Source organism: Meles meles, chromosome 2 (assembly GCF_922984935.1).
Source record: "Meles meles chromosome 2, mMelMel3.1 paternal haplotype, whole genome shotgun sequence".
NCBI lineage: Eukaryota > Metazoa > Chordata > Mammalia > Carnivora > Mustelidae > Meles > Meles meles.
The window spans coordinates 102,485,193-102,504,666 of NC_060067.1; the positions used below are offsets into that span (position 1 = coordinate 102,485,193).

Sequence of the window (19,474 nt, forward strand, 5' to 3'; positions counted from 1 at the left end):
AGAATGCTTCTCTTTCATAATATATAAGTAGAATTGAGAGTCTTTCAAAAGGTCTTTACATTTTGCTTCCTCTCTTTATACCATTGAAACGGAAGTTTTCAAGGAAGGTTTTCTATTCTAGTTTGACTTACTTGGGGCTTTAAGATGAATCAGAATGTGCAAGATTACATAAAACCTAATTTGTGTAATCTACTGTATTTTTCATTTAAGTTTTCTGCCTCCATTCTGCCTCAACTCATTTCAGGATCTTGTTTTTAAATCCAAAACAAAAGGTTCTTTTTCCTTGACTCATACAAGTATATCCTATGAATAGTGATGTCTGTGGCATCATTTTTCACTCAAGATAAGCTGTGGGGTTTTTTCAGGCAGTATACTCTGATGTGAGATGGAAAAGATGGTTACCCATCAAGGAATGAGTTGATCATTACCTTGTAATGAATCTGAAAATGTGTATTAGGTGAGTTTGTGTGTGTGTGTGTATGTGTTTTTTAAATTTTATTTATTTATTTGACAGAGAGATCACAAGTAGGCAGAGGGGCAGGCAGAGAGAGAGGGGAAAGCAGGCTCCCTGCTGAACAAAGAGCCCGATGTGGGGCTCAATCCCAGGACCCTGAGACCATGACCTGAGCCAAAGGCAGAGGCTTAACCCACTGAGCCACCCAGGTGCCCCGTATTTGGTGTTTTAAAAGGTGATCTGAGCTTACTGACAAGCTGAAGAAGTCATATATAACTGCTGTGCAATAAAACCATTTATTCGGAAGGCTCACTCTAACCTACGAAAGATATCATTTAGTAATTATTTTTCATACCATTATATGAAATGTTAGAGTTTTATACGACTTATCATATAAATATTTGGTTTTAAACTTCACTTGGCCCTAAGTATGGGATATTGAAATCTAATGTTTGCCAGCTCCTCCACTAAGCTTTTCTAATTTTCAGTTTCCTTATCTATAAGTTTCTTTTCCAAAAGGAACTTTTCTCAGTAAATACGCCTACTTCGTTGTTAAGTCATGTTGGTATATAGTAGGGAAAAGGGCAATCTTAGGTAAAGATTTTCAAATCCTAAAGCAGACCCACCTTATAGAAATATAATGTGAGTCACAAATGCAAGTGACCTATATAATTTTAAATTTTCTAGTAGCCACATGAAAAAAGTAAAGAGAAAGAGGTAAATTTAATTTTAGTAATAACTTTATTTAATGCAGTACAGACAAAATATTATTTCAACTTGTAGTCAGTATTAAAAAAGAGATACTAAGATTTCTTACATTCTTTCTTTCACATTGTTCGAAATTCAGTGTGTATTTCACACGTATAGCAGTTACAGCCACATTTCAAGGGCTCAAAAGCTAGCGACTAATGGCTACCATATTGGACAGCCCAGCTCTACAGACTAGCTTAGTGCTTATATCACAGTGCAAATATCACATTTATACATTCATAGAAAATGGCTTGAATTTCCTAACAAACTTTAGCTTAGTTAGAGTTTTAGTGTTAGTAACGAATGCAAAATGATTTGTTCATTGTATTTTTCTTTTCATTTCTGAAAGACTTTTAAGTAAAATCTGTAGAATAATGAGGATCCCCACAGACATAAATGTTACTCCTTTCACTCTTTAGAAGACCCAGTTTTTTGTTTTAGTTTTTTTTAGAGAGATTGTGAGCAGGAGGTGGGAGGGTTGGGTAGGGGCAGAGAGGGAGAGAGAGAGAGAGAATCCCAAGCAGGCACCATGCCCAGTGCAGAGACCCGTGCAGAGGCCCATGCAGGGGCCCATGCAGGGCTGCATCCCTCGTCCCTGAGATCATGACCTGAGCCAAAACCAAGAGTTGAATGCCCAACTGACTGAGCCACCCAGGAGCCCCTAAAACACCCAGTTTTAAGCAGAGAATCTTCACTTACGATATTTATTAAAATGAGAGAGATAGCTTGCTGGGACAAAATAGGCACAGAAGCCTTATTACGATTTTGTAAATGCTTTGCACCTGATCTTAAAACAAAAATCAATTTTATTTAAAATAAGGCAGATTCAAGGGGTGCCTGGGTGACTCAGTGGGTTAAAGCCTCTGCCTTTGGCTCAGGTCATGATCCCAGGGTCCTGGGATCGAGCCCTGCATCAGGCTCTCTGCTCAGTGGGGAGCCTGCTTCCCTTCCTCTCTCTCTGCCTGCCTCTCTGCCTAATTGTGATCTCTGTCTGTCAAATAAATAAATAAAATCTTTAAAATAAATAAAATAAAATAAGGCAGATTCTTTGCACAGTTACTTAAGTGTGAAAGGTGCCTTTCCAGTATGAAATTACTAGGTTTAAGTCTGCTGCCTTTGCCCTTGCAGAATTGTGCACCATCCATTTGTAGTCTGAACATACAAATTCAGAGGTCAAATAAAGCTGTATATCCTCTTAACAGGAGAGTTGCATTTAAATATAAAGGGATTTCTCTAAAAGTTTTCTTAAAAGGTAAATGATTGTCCAAAATCTGACCTGTTGATGTTGGAGAGAAAACCAAATCTCTTTTAAATTTCTTCAAAATAAATTTATTTACACCCTCAAAATTTTACATATATGGGGCACATAGTCACTTAAGCCTCCAACTCTTGGCTTTGGCTGGGGTCGTGATCTCAGGGTCATAAGATCAAGCCCCGCATCAGGCTCCATGCTCAACGTGGAGTCTGCTTGAGACTCTCTGCCCCTTCTTCACACTTGTATTTTCTTTCTCTCTTTCTCTCTCAAAATAAATGAATCTTTAAAAAAAATTTTATAGACATGCATGCACCGCATGGAACTTACACTTGGACAGCTGGTAGTGCAGGTGGGTCCCTCCTCCTCCGTATCCTGCCTCCTTAGTATCTAGTGGTCCTTTCTTTCACTTAAGCCTTTTTTTGACTTCTGAATTTGCCACCGTGTGGACTTATTTTTAATACTTCACCACTAGCACAGTGAGTCTCACACCTGCTTTGTTCTTTGGTTTGTTTATTAATCTCAAATGACTCCAGTTCTTTCCCCTCATTTTCAAAGGACCATCTTAACGTGGACAAAGGACAGTCTTTAACACAAAAAATAAATGCATGCACTCAGGGGATTAGGGATGTTGTAAAGGTAGGATATCAATCAAATAATAGGATGCGGCAATTTTACATCATTAAAAGTCCTTTTCCATTTTACTCTGATCTTCTCCCAGCTCCCAGCCTCAACCCCAGCCCCTCTATCTAGACACTCCAGTTACGGAAAAGCGTAGGTCCCCTTTTGGCTCCCAGAATCAATTATTCCCTTTTGATACCATTCTCTGTAGCCATTCAGCTCTTTGGGATAAAACAACTCTGTATTTGATCCACATTCAACCATCACAGGCTAGCCTCTGTGACCTGGGGCAAAACTTAGCCAGTCTGAGCCTTGGTTTGTGTCCTCATTTGAAAATGGGGAAATAAATTGGAGCACAAGTGTAGAAGCATCGCGTGTGGTTTCTAGAATATAGTAAACACTCAGTGAATGTCCCTTCCCTTGTCCTTCTCATTCCAGCAGCCAGGTTTTAGCTATGGCAGCCTCTACTCTCTCTCTTTTTAGTGATCTTCCCTTGATTTATTTCACTTCTACCATGTTTGTTTCATTCAGCATTTAGTGCATTATTAATGATTAATAAATGGTAAAACAGTTATATGGCTCTTAAGTCACCCTAAAGGGTGAGATAATTAAGTTAAAATAAAGCTGTATATCCTCATAACAGAAGAGTTGCATTTAAATGTAAAGGGATTTCTCTAAAAGTTTTCTTAAAAGGTAAATGATTGGCCAAAATCTGACCTGTTGATGTTGGAGAGAAAACCAAATCTCTTCTAAATTTCTTAAAAATAAATTTATTTACACCCTCAACTCTGTTTAGTGATTGCGCTTTTCCATTTCTTAAGCCGTGACTGTGTAGTTAATGTACAACTTTCCTTGCACATAGTTCTCCCTCATTTCCCTGCTAATTTAGGAGGAGGAAAAGAGAGGATGTGCTAATCCTGATTCTTGTCCCTTCCCTGCTGAACTGCAACACCTGTCAATTCTGATATGTGTGAGTAACATACCCTTGACATTGCGTCTCCTGGATTAAGAAAAGAAAGAAAAACACAAAACTAACTGACCCTCAGAACTTGGCAGTGTAATCAGAGTAACTATAACACCATAATGTTTGTAAAGGCACTTCCATTTTTATCTGCTAAAGATTAATTGGAGATAATGTTTTGTAAACAAGAAGAAAAATGAGGTTAAATGGGTTATCTTTGTCTTAACGGATGACACAGGCCTGGCAGCATCCTGAGCTTATCCTAGCTGCCCCTCCAGCCTCTCCCACTCTGACTGGTCACTTGAGGAAAGAGAGATTATGAGGTAGGCCTGACATGGTCACATGAGCCCTTAAAAAGCAGAAAGCTTTCTCCACTGCACAGAAGAGGAAGTCAGAGATTCAAAACAAGAAACATTTGGGGAACCTGGTTAAGCATCTGCCTTCAGCTCAGGACATAATCCCAGGGTCCTGGGATCGAGTTGCTCATCTGTGTCCTTGCTCGGCAGGAAGACTGCTTCTCTCTCTGCCTCCACTGCTTCCCCTGCTTGTCTCTTTCTCCCTCTCTCTGACAAATAAATAAAATCTTAAGAAAGAAAGAGAAGGAAGGAAGGAGGAAGGAAGGAGAAATGGAAGGAGGAAAGAAACATTTGACGTACCATTGCTGGCTTGAAGATGGAAGGAGTACTTGTCAGGGAATGTGAGTGGTCCCTACCTGATGATGAGCAAGGAAATGGTGACAACCAGAAGGAGCTGAAGTCTACTAAGCATGAAAGTGAGCTTGCAGAGTCTGCAAACAGGAGTTCAGACCATCCTGAACTGTGGTCACGTGAGCAGAGAGCCCGGTCACACCATGCTGGAACCCTGCCCCAGCAAAACTGTGACATAAGAAATTGTCATATGTCACGCTGCTGATAACTTTGTGGTAATTTTTTATGCAGCAATAGAAAATGCAAGGATCAATCCACATTTAAAATGTAAGGGTATGGGGGCGCCTGGGTGGCTCAGTGGATTAAGCCGCTGCCTTCGGCTCAGGTCATGATCCCAGGGTCCTGGGTTCGAGCCCTGCATCAGGCTCTCTGCTCCGCAGGGAGCCTGCTTCCTCCTCTCTCTCTGCCTGCCTCTCTGCCTACTTGTGATCTCTCTCTGTCAAACAAATAAATAAAATCTTTAAAAAAAAAAAGTTTATTAAAATGTAAGGGTATGAATTCTTTCTTGAAAGGAGTTGGCTTCTTAGTGTTGAAGTGCCTCATTCAGACAACTAAGTTACAAGAAATGGGTATTGACTATCTCTGCTTTGCCTAGACCTGCACTAGATGCTGAGGATAAGTCACCAAGGTATGGCCTCTAGTGAGAGAAAACAGATGCACAAACAAACAGTAACAGTACAGGGTGATAAATATTTAGAGTCAGGTGCAAGGGGTTGTACGTATAGTGCAGACAACGGCTGAGTATAACTGAGGGACTTGAAGAAGGCTTTTTAGCACCAAAGGGTGCAAATCTGTATTCCCAGCTACTGTGTATCTAGAATCCCTTTGAAGAAGAAAATTCAAAATTGATGAAAGAGCACAAGTCTGGGGTTCTATACTGACTACAATTAAGGGAGTCAAAGGAGTTTAAAAATTTCCAAATGCAATTTAAAAGGATGTGGCATATGTAATTTTTGTTTGCTTTTCAAATTTCTCTTGATTTGGTACATTTAGAATACTAGCAAATAGGAGGGGAAATGATAGCTTAGTATATCACAAAAACATTCCATATTTATAACCCATAAATCAGTTTCTCTCTGAATTCAGCTTAATTGAAATAATACTTTTCACTTTATTGGCCTCCATTGTCTACAGTCAATGACTATTTCTGTAGCATTCTTCACTCAAAGTGTAGTCTGTGGGCCCTTGGGACTTCCTGAGATGGTTTGACACATACGGTCAAAACTATTCCCACGATGACACTCACACATTGTCTTTTCCACCGTGTTGATGTTTGCCCTGAAGGTGCAGAAGAAATGGTGAGTAAAACTAGTACTTGTAATCATCGAATCCTGTATCCCAACACCCTCCCATGGGGGGAAAATGACAGTGTCACCTAAGAATATGAAGAAGCAGTAAAAATTAATAATTTCACTAAATCTTAACCCTTGATCACATACCTGACAAACTATGTTTCTTCCGACTTCGGTACTTGGCAGGTATTTTCTCGCAAATGAGCAAAGTGAGTCTCTCTTTAGTGAAAATAATTGACTGTTGCCAGTGGTAGAATTTGTGCTTTTGAGCAAGAATTAGAATTTTAGAAAACTTGTATTCACTACTGTGGGCCAGATAGCTCCCCAAATCTTTAAGGCTTTTCTTATGAGATCAGTGATGATATTAATGAATGTGATTTTTATATTATGTAACAAAATATGTCAACTCAGTTAGCCAGTATTTTCCAAGTAACCAATGTGTGATGGTATAAAATCATGCATGGTTAAATTCAAAATTCAAGATCAGTGGATTTAAATGTAGGAGTTGGAAAAGTAAATTGATACAGTTTTTCACTCTACACTGCAACTAGCCTTTTTTTTTTTTCAAGATTTTATTTTTTAATAATCTCTTCATCTAACATGGGGCTCAAACTTATAACCCCAAGATCAAAATTCACCTTTCCACCAGTTAAGCCAGCCAGGAGTCCTAACATTGCAACTAGCTTTTAGGAAATTACCACTTGTCAAGTTTTGGTATAGTATCAAAGGAGTTCCACAATAATCTGAAAAAATTAGTAAAGTAACTTCCCCTTTCAACAACACATCTGTGTGAGGTTGAATTTTCTTCATGTACTTCAACCAAAATAACATAATAGAACGGAGATTTAAATGCAAAAGCAGATAAGAGAATCCAATTGTCTTCTGTTAAACCAGATGTTAAAGAGATCTAAAAAAAAAAAAAAGTAAAACAATGCCACCCTTATTTTTTTATTTTTTAAAAATTTTTTTTATTTTTTAAGATTTTATCTATTTTGACAGAGAGAGAGACAGTGAAAGAGGGAACATAAGCAAGGGGAATAGAAGAGGGAGAAGCAGGCTTCCCACCAAGCAGGGAGCCTGATGTGGGGGCTCAATCCCAGGACCCTGAGAGCATGACCTGAGCCAAAGGCAGACGCTTAACCAACTGAACGACCCAGGCACCCCTAATTTTTTGATTTAGAAAAATGGTCACTTTTCATAAGAATGATTTTTTATGTTAACAATAAAACAAACATAGGTTTGTTGTTCTTAAATGAATTCATAAATACTTTTAAATTTCTCATTTTAATTTCTAATGTGATAAGTATAGATAAACCCACAAAATCAATAACTCAGTGGGATCCTCAGTGATTTTTAAGAGTGTTAAGTGCCCTGAAAGCAAAAAGTTTGAGAACTACTGCTATAAGAGATTTTTTAAATGAATGAACTAAGATTGTATTGTCTATTAAATCATACTCTGAAAGGGGAGACAAAGCAAGCCCATAGAAAACCTACGTGTACATGTATGCTGCTGCAAGGTCCAAGCCAGTCTAAACTCTGAAGTTTACTGTGTCACAGAGATGAGCAGTGTACACTTTTGGAAACCAAAGTAATTCATTTATTGGGCCTCTTTTTGCTTTCTTCTTTCCTTTATCCGCTTCACAAATATTTATTGAGCATATAATATATTCCAGGATCTGATGTTTTATTTGCATTTTTCACTAATCCTTACCTAATTCTGTCAGGTATTGTTTCCACCCATTTTGCATATGAGGAAACCAAGATTCTGAACAATTAAGTGAATTCCCTAAACATGAAACTAAGTGGATATGAATGTTTGGGATCTGAACTCTGTGCCTCCACTGCCCATGTACTCGAATCTTAAACTATGTGAGTTCTCATCTCTTCCACTTGGAAACCAGAGGATGGACTGCCCACTTTGGGCCCTTAGGATACAAGCTGTGGACTTGAGAGTTACTTGAGAGTTACTGGAACCGCCTTGGATTCCAGCCCTGTCTCTGCTACTCCACATCCTCCGTGATCTTGTACAGATTACTTCCCCTCTCAGAAGCTCGGTTTTCTTCTCGATAAAACAGAAATTGTAATAGCAGTAACTTCGGGGTGATTTCAGGATTGCACAGTGTAATGTATGGAAACCCTCCCTGTAAGGAGAGCTGTGAAAACTGGGTGAAGACCTGCTGGGGACATCCGGGTTCTCCCGTGGGCAGTGGTTCCTGTCCAGATGCTTCAGGGCAGTGGGGTCCATGGCAGGCCTCACTCCCCTGGCAGAGTGGTGGTTTGGAACACAGTTGGGGAGAGAGCTGAGGCATGAGCAGGGTGGAGCGGGAGGAGCGGGGACTTGGGTGTCGAACGAATGCCGGCACAAGTCCTTGCTCAGCTAATTATTACTTAGCCCTCTGTCCAAGAGAACTCTGCCTTCTCAGCATAAATACAGAGGTGATGCTGCCCATCACCAGAGATGTGTGGATGAGTGCCAGAGAATATAAAGGCATGGCCGTAATGACTAGCACTTACTGGGTGTCTGATCTATATTAATTCCTTTCCCTGTGACACGTTGCTTTTGCTCTTAGGAAAACATTCTGGGTCTCCAGTGGAGACCATCCCTTTCCCTCCAGACTTAGGCTCAGAATATTTGTCTGGCAAACCTTAGAATTTGTCAGTTCCTGCTCAGGAAGTCTTCAGAGCCTAGGCTCTAATTGTTATCTTAAAAAGCTGCTACATCACAGCCAGTAGTGGTCTCAGATTTGAAGGCCACCTCAGACCAGAAATCAGGCATTTAGCTTTGGTGGATCTTAGGAGATTTCCAGTACAAGTTGTTACTTTCGAGGTCGAGTTGGTACAAGAACCATTATATCTTTTCTGAGTAAATTAAATCTGCTCCTCTTCGTGGGAAGGCTTGAGAAGCTCAGATTCTCAGAAGAAGAGGGGAAGACACAATATAAAATTACACGGTTTCTATTTCATGAGTACCAGATTTCCTAAGAGTTTAATAAAAAGTAAAATGGCACCATAAAAATTGAGGCCAGATGAAATTCCTCATCTCAGTAAGTTGGTGGAGTGTTACCACTCCCTGGAATTGGTAATTACCCGGAGGATTATTGATAAAACACACAGCCAATTGAAATGGAACTCAGGGCCTTGACGCACAGCTAGAGCCCGCAGTGCAGGTTTAGTTGAAATCTGGGGATGTGCAGGATGGGGACTAGCTACTAGACCAGCAGGTTTCTCCCCGAGTTACTGCACTTACCAGCAGACCTTCGGCCTTAGCCAGCATGGTGCTGAACCTCTTTTTAGTCCTTCCCGGAACCACATCCTTGGAGGCTGACGCATTCATGACAGGCTGAGTTACTGCCAGTGGTGAGTGGGTCATTTCTGGGAATGCTGCTTTGGGGGTGGCTCTCAGGCTCCCTAAGTGGCACCCACTTCGTGTCCACGGGAGGTGTGGGTTTTATTGGCTGTGATGCCAAAGAGGTCCTTACCTGCAGGGACCAGCCTGGGTGGCAGCCAAGCTAGCTTCCTTGGAATGTTTTCCAGTCCTGGAGAGAAAGGCGTCAGTGGAGTCTCTGTAGTGCTAACCGCTTCTGCTGAGGTGCCTCTTTGTCTGATGTGACTCCTGTGCCTGGGACAGAGACCACACCATCATTTCATCCCTGTCACATACTGTCAGGTACAGCCCAGATGGTCAGCTCCGCATCCAAGACTTTATGAACTTGGCTCTTCAGGGAGGCTGCATGGTGTGCCATTAACGAATGTGGTCTCCAGAGCCAGACTTTCTGCCTTTGAGCCTAGCTTTGCCTCTTAACCATCTCTGTGCCTTTGGGAAAGTTACTTGACTTCTCCACGCCTCAGTGTCCTCATCTATAAAAGGAGGACACGAATAGGACCTGCCTCCAAGATACTTTAAATGCTTAGCACACACGAAGCCCTTGGTAAGTGTTAGTTGCTGTAGTTATTATGTGCTACGTGGGTAGGATGGCCTGGTGATTTTTCAAGCTTGGGAAAAGATTGCAGGCTTCCTACTGAATAGCCATGTGTGGGTGCTGAGTGTAGGTGAGAGGGTGTCTTCTGGCGTTTCCCTCACTCCCGTATATTTTCTGTCCCTTTTCAAGTACCTGCTCTTTCCATCCTTCTTTCTTTTCCTTTGCTCACCTGCCTGAGATTAAAGAACACATAGTTGGAAGATGAGGGTCTGTGGCATGGCTCACTTACTGCCGTGTGAGCTTAGGTAAGTTTCTGAACCTCTCTGAGCAGCAGTGGAAGATCTGGGATGTCTTAAAGCTGCCAGGTAGCTCACAAAGGGAGAATAGTAGTGGGTGCTGTGACCCTGGGATAATGAAACAAGGGACCCACATTGGGAATACCTCATGATTCTCCATGGGAAGCTCAGACTTCACTATAAATGTACCTGTGTAATACCAATGACTGCACCTGCGAATGTGCTTGACTGGATGTATGAATGAAAAAAGAGGGCACCTTGGTGGCTCAGTCATTAAGTGTCTGCCTTCGGCTCAATTCATGATCCCGGGGTCCTGGGATCGAGTCCCCACATCGGGCTCCCACTCTGTGGCAGGCCCGCTTCTCCCTCTCCCACTCCCCCTACTTGTGTTCCCTCTCTTGCGTGTGTCTCTCTCTGTGTCAAATAGATAAATAAAATCTTTTAAAAAAGAAAAAAGAATCAATGTGATTTTTACCCATCCCCTCTCCCTCACGGGGAGATGTGTAGCAGGAAAAAGCATGAGAATGGGAATCAGGAGATTTGGGTTCTGGTAAGTGAGATATTGGGCATCCAGGAGCCAACACAGAGCAGGAGCCCAAAAGATGGTATTTCTCTGCTACTTGATTCCACTCTATTGAGTTACCCCCCCCCGGGGGGGGTTTCATTTGCATTTTATTCACAGTGACCCTGTATCATTGGAGTTTTGTTGTGAACAAGGCTGTGTTACCAGCAGTGCTGACAGTAGTCAAGACTTCATCATCCATTTCCTGGTGACCTCTGTTTCTCAGCTTCCTGTCTTAGAAAATAAGAATCTTAAACTAAATGAAATTTCGTTTCTTATAGCTTTAATGGGATATGAAGGCATATAATGAGATATATACTGTCTCTCCTATCACCCAGTTCCTTTTCTTCATGGTACTTGATGCCATCTCTTTGTTTTGGTTCGGTTTTGTTGTTGTTTTTTTTTTAACATATTTACTCTTGTCTCCAATACCCCCGTCCTACTTCCAGGCCCCTAGAAAGGAAACAGCCTGAGAATAGGGACCTTGTCTCTTTTGGCAGTGCTGAAAGAGTGCTTGGCACGTTTTCGATGTTTAGTAAATATATTCATATGCCCTCATATAGAGGTATAATCATGCATTATAATATAATTACATAAATTTGTCCATGGTGGACGAATTTGACCAGGTAGCCAGTCAGTCGGTTGTTCTTCCCCTCCCTCACTCCCCACCACAACATATACCACACTGTTATTTGGAGATTGAAGGACTAGAATTAAGAATGGTTATATTGTTTGTCATAAAAATTACACAAAGTAGCAGTGCCTGGGTTCTTGCCTTGTGAGCGCATGTAATATCAAAGGACAGTAACTCCGGATATCAGAGGAAGCCCACAGTTTAGGGCTGCGGTCACTGGGCCCTGTGACCATGATGGCGATGTGTGTGTGGCACACGGCTGGGTACGTTTATATACGTAGTAGAGGTAGTCGGCAGGAGGCAGAATAGAAACCTCAGAATTGTGCTCACACATATTATTGAGATTTCATATTGCTTTTATTATTTGGCCACAAAAATGGACATAATCCTTGTTGGCTTTAACACACCTACTAGTACTGCTTTCAGTATCCATCTTGCAAAATATAAGACAAGGCCAGAGCTTAAATTAAAATCCTCAGCTTCTTATCTCCTTCCCACAGGAAAGCAAATCTGTGTTGAAAACCGTAAAATTAAGAGGAGAGCAAGGATAGCATAATTTAGCAAAAATTCATAGCACCAGATTCTGAGCTAAATGACTGGAGGGATAGGTCAGACATTAAGAAGATGCTGCCTGCTAATGCAGGTTCCTTAAGGTGGTGCTCTGGAAATAAGAAAGGCATGCAAAAATATATATATATATACATTTTTTTACATTTATATATATATATACACACACACATATATATATATACACACATTTCTAGAAGGTTTCTGCAATGCTTACTCTTTAGAAGCACTCTAAGAAAATACCTTTGTAGATTGCTTGGCAATTATGCTTCTTGTGAGACTTGTGAAATGAAACTCAAAGCAGTTTAGTGGAGTTGAAATATATTCATTTTAGCATTTGGGGCTGAGATTTTTGTTTCCATTTTAAAAAGGGTTTGTAATAATACCCTCCTATCCCTACCCCCACCCCCACCTCCTCTAACATTCTAAATTCCTTGTATTTAAGAAGCTCATTCTGTGTATTTGGCAAACTGTATCATTAACACTTGAAAAGAACTGAAACATTTTTTTAACCTTTTACGCATTTATATGCATAGATGTCTGTGCTAAGGTATATAGAGAAAAGGCATGGGGCTTTGATAATGGTGCTCTATTTAATAAATGCCCAGGGCTATATGAGCTGTGCAAGTTCTGCCATTAGAGACGAGCTGATCGTTATAAAACGGAAAATCTAATATGGAAATTATATCATTGTCTAAAAAAAGGTGATTTTTCCCCCTTCCTTTTTTTTTCTAAATAAGTTTTTTTAGGGTAGAGGTTGAAATAATAGGGTGTAGAGAATTAGTATTACTAGCTGTAAAGAGAATGAAGTGTTACTAGGATAATTGTTCCTAGTTTTCCTGAGGGTAGTCCTACCCATTGGAGCAACATACTTTTTACGTCTAATTTGTAAAGAAAAACAACAACATCAAGTTTAACACATGTGTCAGGTGCCACCACTATACACAATAGGCGTGTTACAGGGCCCACAGCCTTTCAGATACAGACCTACATTTTAAGCAGATGTCAGGTACTTACTAAATTTTTTTTTAAAAATACAGATATTTGCTTCTGGAGAAACAGATTTCACAAGCATTTTAGTTTATAGCACAGTAAAAATCTCACTAATTCAAACTAATTAAGGGGAAGACATGTCTGAACTAGTTAATTAGTGAATATTCAAAATTCATTGTATTTTATTCCTCTTAAATTCACAAGTTACTTATTATTGTGGTGTTTGTAAATAGAGATTTTCCTGGGACTGCTGTAATTAGTAGATGAGTTTAAAATCAGATATGTATTTTGCATGTATATAATTTGGTTGAGTTTACTTTCTTTTTGGAGGGAGGGGGCATAGAATTTATAAAAAAACAATTTTCCTAATCAGGTTAAACAGCCTGAGTTTTGTTTACATTACTTGATTTGCTTAGCAACCACTTTTGGGGGGTAGAGGGGAGAAAAAAATTCAACTTTAACCAAAAAAATAAACTGAATCTTTAAAAGTATTATTGGTATGTAATTTTAGACTTCCAAATTCAATAATAAAATTTGTTTTTAAACTAATATAAGACATAAAAAATGTCAAAATATATAAAATGTTAACAATTTAAAGTGTTCTTACAAGCCATATTTCATATTAAACTCAAGATAAGAAATTCCCTTTTATCAGTTAAGACTTCTAGAAACTAGAGAACCTGAAGATGAACTGAGTACTGCTAAAGCATAATGGATGGTCATGTTTGATTGACAAAGCTGTAAGACATGAAAAAAAAATACTGTAACATAATCCTTAAAGGTGTACAATATAGCATTACAGATTCAATAAACTAAGGGGCTATCAGTACAGCAAATTTATATTTATTGGGTTGCTTAAAAATTTTACCTTCTAATATTTATTCATTCATTTGTTCATTGAACAGTTGAGTGCCTTTTTATTGCCGGATATATGTAATGAATAAAAAGAGCTCATAAAATATTTATAACTTTTGCTTCAGTAACTCCTGGTTGAACATAACCTGAGGGGATAATCCAAAATGGAGTATAAATATGTGCATACAGAAATTCATGTCATATGAAATAATAGTGATCAACCTAAATCTCCAAAGGACGGTGATTAAATAACTGATTATCTCTTGATGAGATATTCATGTACTTGAGTATTTAACATGGAAAAATTCTGAAGATATAATGAGGACAGCAGATGAGTTCCGTTATCCAGGTTTAGAGGTGATTCTTGGGTTATGCTGATGTCCAGTTACTGCTATTGTCTGACCTTTTTCTATAGGAGAGGAGACAGGACCTGGGTGTTCCTATTAACCATTGACCTGTGGTTACTTTGCAGTCAAATAAGGTGCCGGTGGTGCAGCCATCGCACGCGGTCCATCCTCTCACCCCTCTCATCACGTACAGCGACGAGCACTTTTCTCCAGGATCACACCCCTCACACCTCCCATCAGATGTCAACTCCAAACAAGGTGAGAGACCCTGCCTTCCTAGGCTTTTCTCAGTAAGTGAGGAGCCACATCTCATTAGTCCAGTGCCTTTACAGGTGTCTTTGCTCTGTGTCCCTGCGTGAATCAAAGTATCTTTGTAGGAGACGAGTAATTAACTTGATAGCAATTTTTTATAGCCCACAAGAATTTGTTGTTGCTTCTCTTATTTCTCAGGATTTTAAAAAAGAAGAAGAAAAACATAAAAGGATTATTTTCAAAGTTATAGCTTTCAAAATCTAGGATCCACAGTATAAGCCAGTGTGTTATACAGATATTACACTAAAAATTCAATCCTCAGTGCCCCCTACAGTCTTCAGTTATGGCATGTACGAAGTGTTGATGTTTGAAAAATGTTAGAAAAGGGACAAAATAGGAGATTTTTACTTCAAATGTTACTTTTTTAAATCTTCTGTGATTTCTTTTCATTTCAGTCCTTTTGTTTTATCCTCTTTTTTTTTTTTACCAGCACCAACTTAGATAGAATAATAAAGTACAAAACCATCTCTGTTTAAATTCAGAGTAACATGATTCCCGTTTTGCTTCTCTTCATTATTACCCAGTTCTGCTTCTTTATCATTTACAGAAGAACATAAAGCATAAGAGGTCTGAAAAATCAAAATGCCTGGTTTCTCTAACCTGATGGGTATAAGTATGCATTGGTTGTAGGACTCAGTGCTCTGGTTCTCCAAGCCTTCTGGTTCAATCTGCTTGGACCACACTTTGAGGATGAATTTGTTCACAGGATGGCCTTTTTTCTCTCTATATACATATACACTTGGACCTCAACAGGATCTTTAGAAGTTCAAAATAAAATGTTAAACTGTGTCTAATGCAAAAAAATAAAATAAAATAAAAGATCCTATAGAACCATGTGAAGGCAGAGAATGTAAAGGTGTAAAATCTGTCATCACTGGCATTTCCCCCTTTTGCCAGCCCAATCATTGACCCACAGTGGACAATAAAATTTTTAAGTGTAAAAAAAGAGTGGAGTTCAGAGGCTGGGTGTTTTTTTCACTGCTGTGAGCTGTATTGCGTTCATTTTTCTACTATGTTAAATCTGTATTGCAAAAAAAAAAAAAAATCTGTATTGCATTCATTTTCATCCATTGTTAAAACAGCTTATTTGAGGACTTAGTCATTGTTGGACTTTGGCTTGAGTGAAGCTATGTACTAGGGAAGGTAGAATCACCTATACAGATGTGTCCAGGTTGGCCTTTTTGTTTTTATTTTTTTAAAGATTTTATTTGTTTATAACAGATAGCAAGAGAGGGAGAGAGGGAACACAAGCGCAGAGTAACTGGAAAGGGAGAAGCAGGCTCCCTGCTGAGCAGGGAGCCCAATATGGGGCTTGATCCCAGAACACTGGGATCATGACCCGAGCCCAGGGCAGACATTCAACAACTGAACCACCCAGGCGGTTCCAGGTTTGCCTCTGTTTTACTCCTCATTTCCAGTCTTTCCTCTACTTCCCTTTTATCGAGGACCTCCAAAGAATAAGAAACATCCAAGACAGATGGAGGACATATGGTGAGAAAGGGAACTAAGATAAGGTATTTTAGGAAGAAGATGGAGTTTAAGAGGGAAGATCATGACCTTGGTCATGGTGATTTCAGGTGCCTTACAGATATCTGGAGGGAGAGAAGGAGTAAGATAATTTATGGGTCACCATCCCAGAGCAGTATCTGAGCTGGAGATAAATATCTGGGAACCTTAAAGCTGTAGATAACAGTTAAAGATAGATGTAAAAGCCTCAAACAAGCTATTAGCAAAAAGAATTTAAGAATTTTTTTTATTTGTTTTTAAACGACTTATTTAATAATTATGTAGTGCTTACTATGTCATAGGCCCTGTTGTAAGCACTTTTGAAACAAACTTATTTAAAACAATAACACATGATGGTTCAGTAGTTTTTTCTTTCACGAATTCTAGGACAGTTCTATTTTTTAAAAAAACAAGTTTTTGACTAGCTACCAATTAACATTTATATTTTCTCTTTTGTTTCCATCTCTTCTGCTGCCCTACCTTGTTTTGCTTTACTAATTGTAATTTATATCACTGCTTCTCAAAAAAAATTTTTTTTAATTTTTAAACTCTCTAGAACTAGAGAAAGAACAAGTGGGCATGATTAGAAAATTGCATAGTCTTTGAAGTTCTTATTTTGGCCTAAAAATTTGTGTGATTTTTGCATTCTACTCCATGCATTGTATTTGTTTTAATACAAAGTCCTGTTTTTAATTACTTTTTTGTAAACAAAGACCTCACAGACCTTGTCACCATTTATCTCTGGGGATATGTAAACTTTGCTTTGAAAAGAACTAATTTACTTGATTTGGGGTTTGTATCATTACACTTGGTCATATTCATCACCAAAAAAATAAGTAAAAAGCTCATTAGGTCTCTCGTTTTTTCTCTCTTTCTGCCAGCCTTTTTAGTTCTATCACGTAGCTAAACTAGTTAGAACCTGGAGGTACTGAGGTCAGAGTTACTAATTTCAAAGTTCCTAGGAGGCTGGCTAGTTTTATTTAAAAGAAAAAAAATAGTATCATGTGCATACTCTAATGGTAGGTAGAACTATCGAGTAAATATAAATTGTTTGTCAGCAGAACTCCTTCTCACCTGTAGGAAAATAACTAGGTGAATTTCACAATAGGAGCACATTCATTTTTTACCTTCCTCCCAGTGTGCTGGTGTGAGGTATGTGTGCAGGTGTAGGAAAAGGAAAGGAAGCTGATGCCAGTCATTTTCTTCTCATTTTGTCCGGTAAAAATGTTAAAAAGAAAGATTTTGGGAAATCCTGGGTTTCTGTGCCTGTTTATATCTTTGATTTACCCACTGTATCCTTATCAATAACCAAAGACACTCACATAACACTTTTCTGTATTACATGTATTCACGCTTTATTCCTCACAACAGCCCCTATTCCATTTTTATCCTGATTTTAAAGAACCTTAATGACCAAGGAGCTTCCTCAAAGATACGCAGCTTCTGCACGGCAGAGCTGATAGATCCACACAAGTCTAATTCCAGAATCATTTCATCCATAGTTATCAAAGTGACTTATGAAAGTTTAAAAATCATTAAGGCTATGCAGTGTCTAGCCTCTCGTCCATAGTAAATATTCAATAAATACTAGTGAAATGAGTGATGTGAGACGTGTTTCCATAGCATAGCAGTTGGTGGAGAGGCACGCACTTGTAGGATCGTAACGTAATGACAGGCCAAATAAAAAACACAGATCCATTCTCTGCTCATGTAATGACCTAAGCCACATCACGTACTTGGATATCCATGAAGTGTATACATGCAAACCCAGAATGAAGAACGGGTCTGTTTAAACACTTTTAATTTGCTCGTTCATTTGTTCAGTCATTCAGAAGTATTTACTGAGGGCCTCCTCTGGAGACAACCATACTTTGACACCTAGATTGGTAAAACATAGACTCTTTTTTCCAAGCAGTATATAAGCTCATGCAGGAAATATTTTGCCCAAACTAACTGTAAAACAAAATGAAGAACATCTTAAGTACCATGTTGAAAGTACAAATGAAACATTGCAGATTCAAACAAGGAAGTTTTTCTCAGAGCTCTACACATTAGAGGGGCATATTTAAAATGTGAGTAGAAATTTATGTAGTAGAAACCATCAAACTAAATACCATCATAGAACTAGAATCTAGCAGGTGCCAGTAAGCAAATGTAGTTTCCTCTTTCCACCTTTGAGCAGTAAACCCAAATCCAACCAGCTGGTACGGTGTTTGGTTGCAGTCCTGCTACCCAGAATCACTGCTACAGGGCTCTAGGCTTACCTAGAACATGGATGAGAGTGGAGAGCAAAATTTTAGGCTTGTCTGCGTAGATAATGTGCTTGCAAGTTACTGTCTGTGTCCCAGTGATAAAATTCCAGGAAAATACATATTTTCTATGTACCCGAACAGGATGCCTAAGTAATCAGTAATCATTCCAGACCTTGGTTTCCCTATTTGCAAAAGAAAGGGAGTAAAGTAGACAATTCTGATAGTCTGTGACCTGTAGTCATGATTTTCAAGCTCAAATTTCCACAAAGTTTCCAAAGTTCTTCTGAGTTAGTCTGATTTGTTTTGTTTTGTTTTGTTTTGTTTAAACTGAGCAGTTCCCCTGCAGACCCTAGAGTTTGGGGAGGTTTCTGAATCTCAAAGATAGGGGAGGCAGCAGGTTGGCCCAGTGATGCTGATATGTCAAGAATCATCATTATTGTAGGTTCCCTTAGATTCACCCCTACTACCCAAACCTCCCCAGACCCAAGGCAAAAAAAGTCCCAGAATATGAAATTTGGGGTCTACTGTGCCCCAAAAGTAGTGGTATTTCTAGCCAAAAAGGCAGGGGGTGGCAGGGATTTGAAACAATGTTTAAAGACAGCAAAACATGAGATAATCTCCTGTAAGCTCTCCATTGAGGGATTAAAAACCTTCTTCCTATCTGCTTCCTGTAAGAGTTGAGTAATAGTTGGTCCTAACTTAAGAGTTGAATTAACACCAACTTTGAAGGCCATATTGCTTAAGTCATTCCCAAAGGTTCAAGACCTTAAATATCTAATAAGACCCAAACGAAAACCATAGACATTTTAAACAGTAAAAAAGCAGAATAACTAAAGAACATCTTTCATATGCTCCCCTGATTCCACATATTGGTCAGTATACAGCCACTGAATGTGTATTCTGGGTGTTAAACCTGGAAATGCGTGCTCATATATGGAGGTGGCCTTTTAAGGCCAGATTGGCTATATAAAGAAACTTTTGTGGCTTTTTACTAATCAGAATCACTTTTCCCCAAATACACTGAATCTAAGTTTTTATATTTTGCATTTTTATGCATGTGCCCCTTCTTTTCTGTACCCAAGGTAAAATATAAACAAAGAGATGCCATTTGAGACTAGGATTAGGTATAATCTTTAGGTGGTTTTTACAGTTATAGGGCAATGTGCCCTAGGGAGTGTGAGCTCAAGAAACAA

The 19,474-nt window shown here is 39.1% G+C and overlaps 1 protein-coding gene across 4 annotated transcripts in view; it reads left to right on the forward strand.

Annotated features, from left to right (window-relative positions):
- Positions 1–19,474, forward strand: part of LEF1 (lymphoid enhancer binding factor 1) — a 117,091-nt gene that overhangs the window by 67,157 nt on the left and 30,460 nt on the right. For all 4 annotated transcript variants that reach the window (XM_045997886.1, XM_045997885.1, XM_045997888.1 and 1 more), the window contains exon 4: positions 14,337–14,469. In XM_045997886.1, coding sequence (XP_045853842.1) covers positions 14,337–14,469 — 133 coding nt within the window. The remainder of the gene's footprint in view (positions 1–14,336; positions 14,470–19,474) is intronic.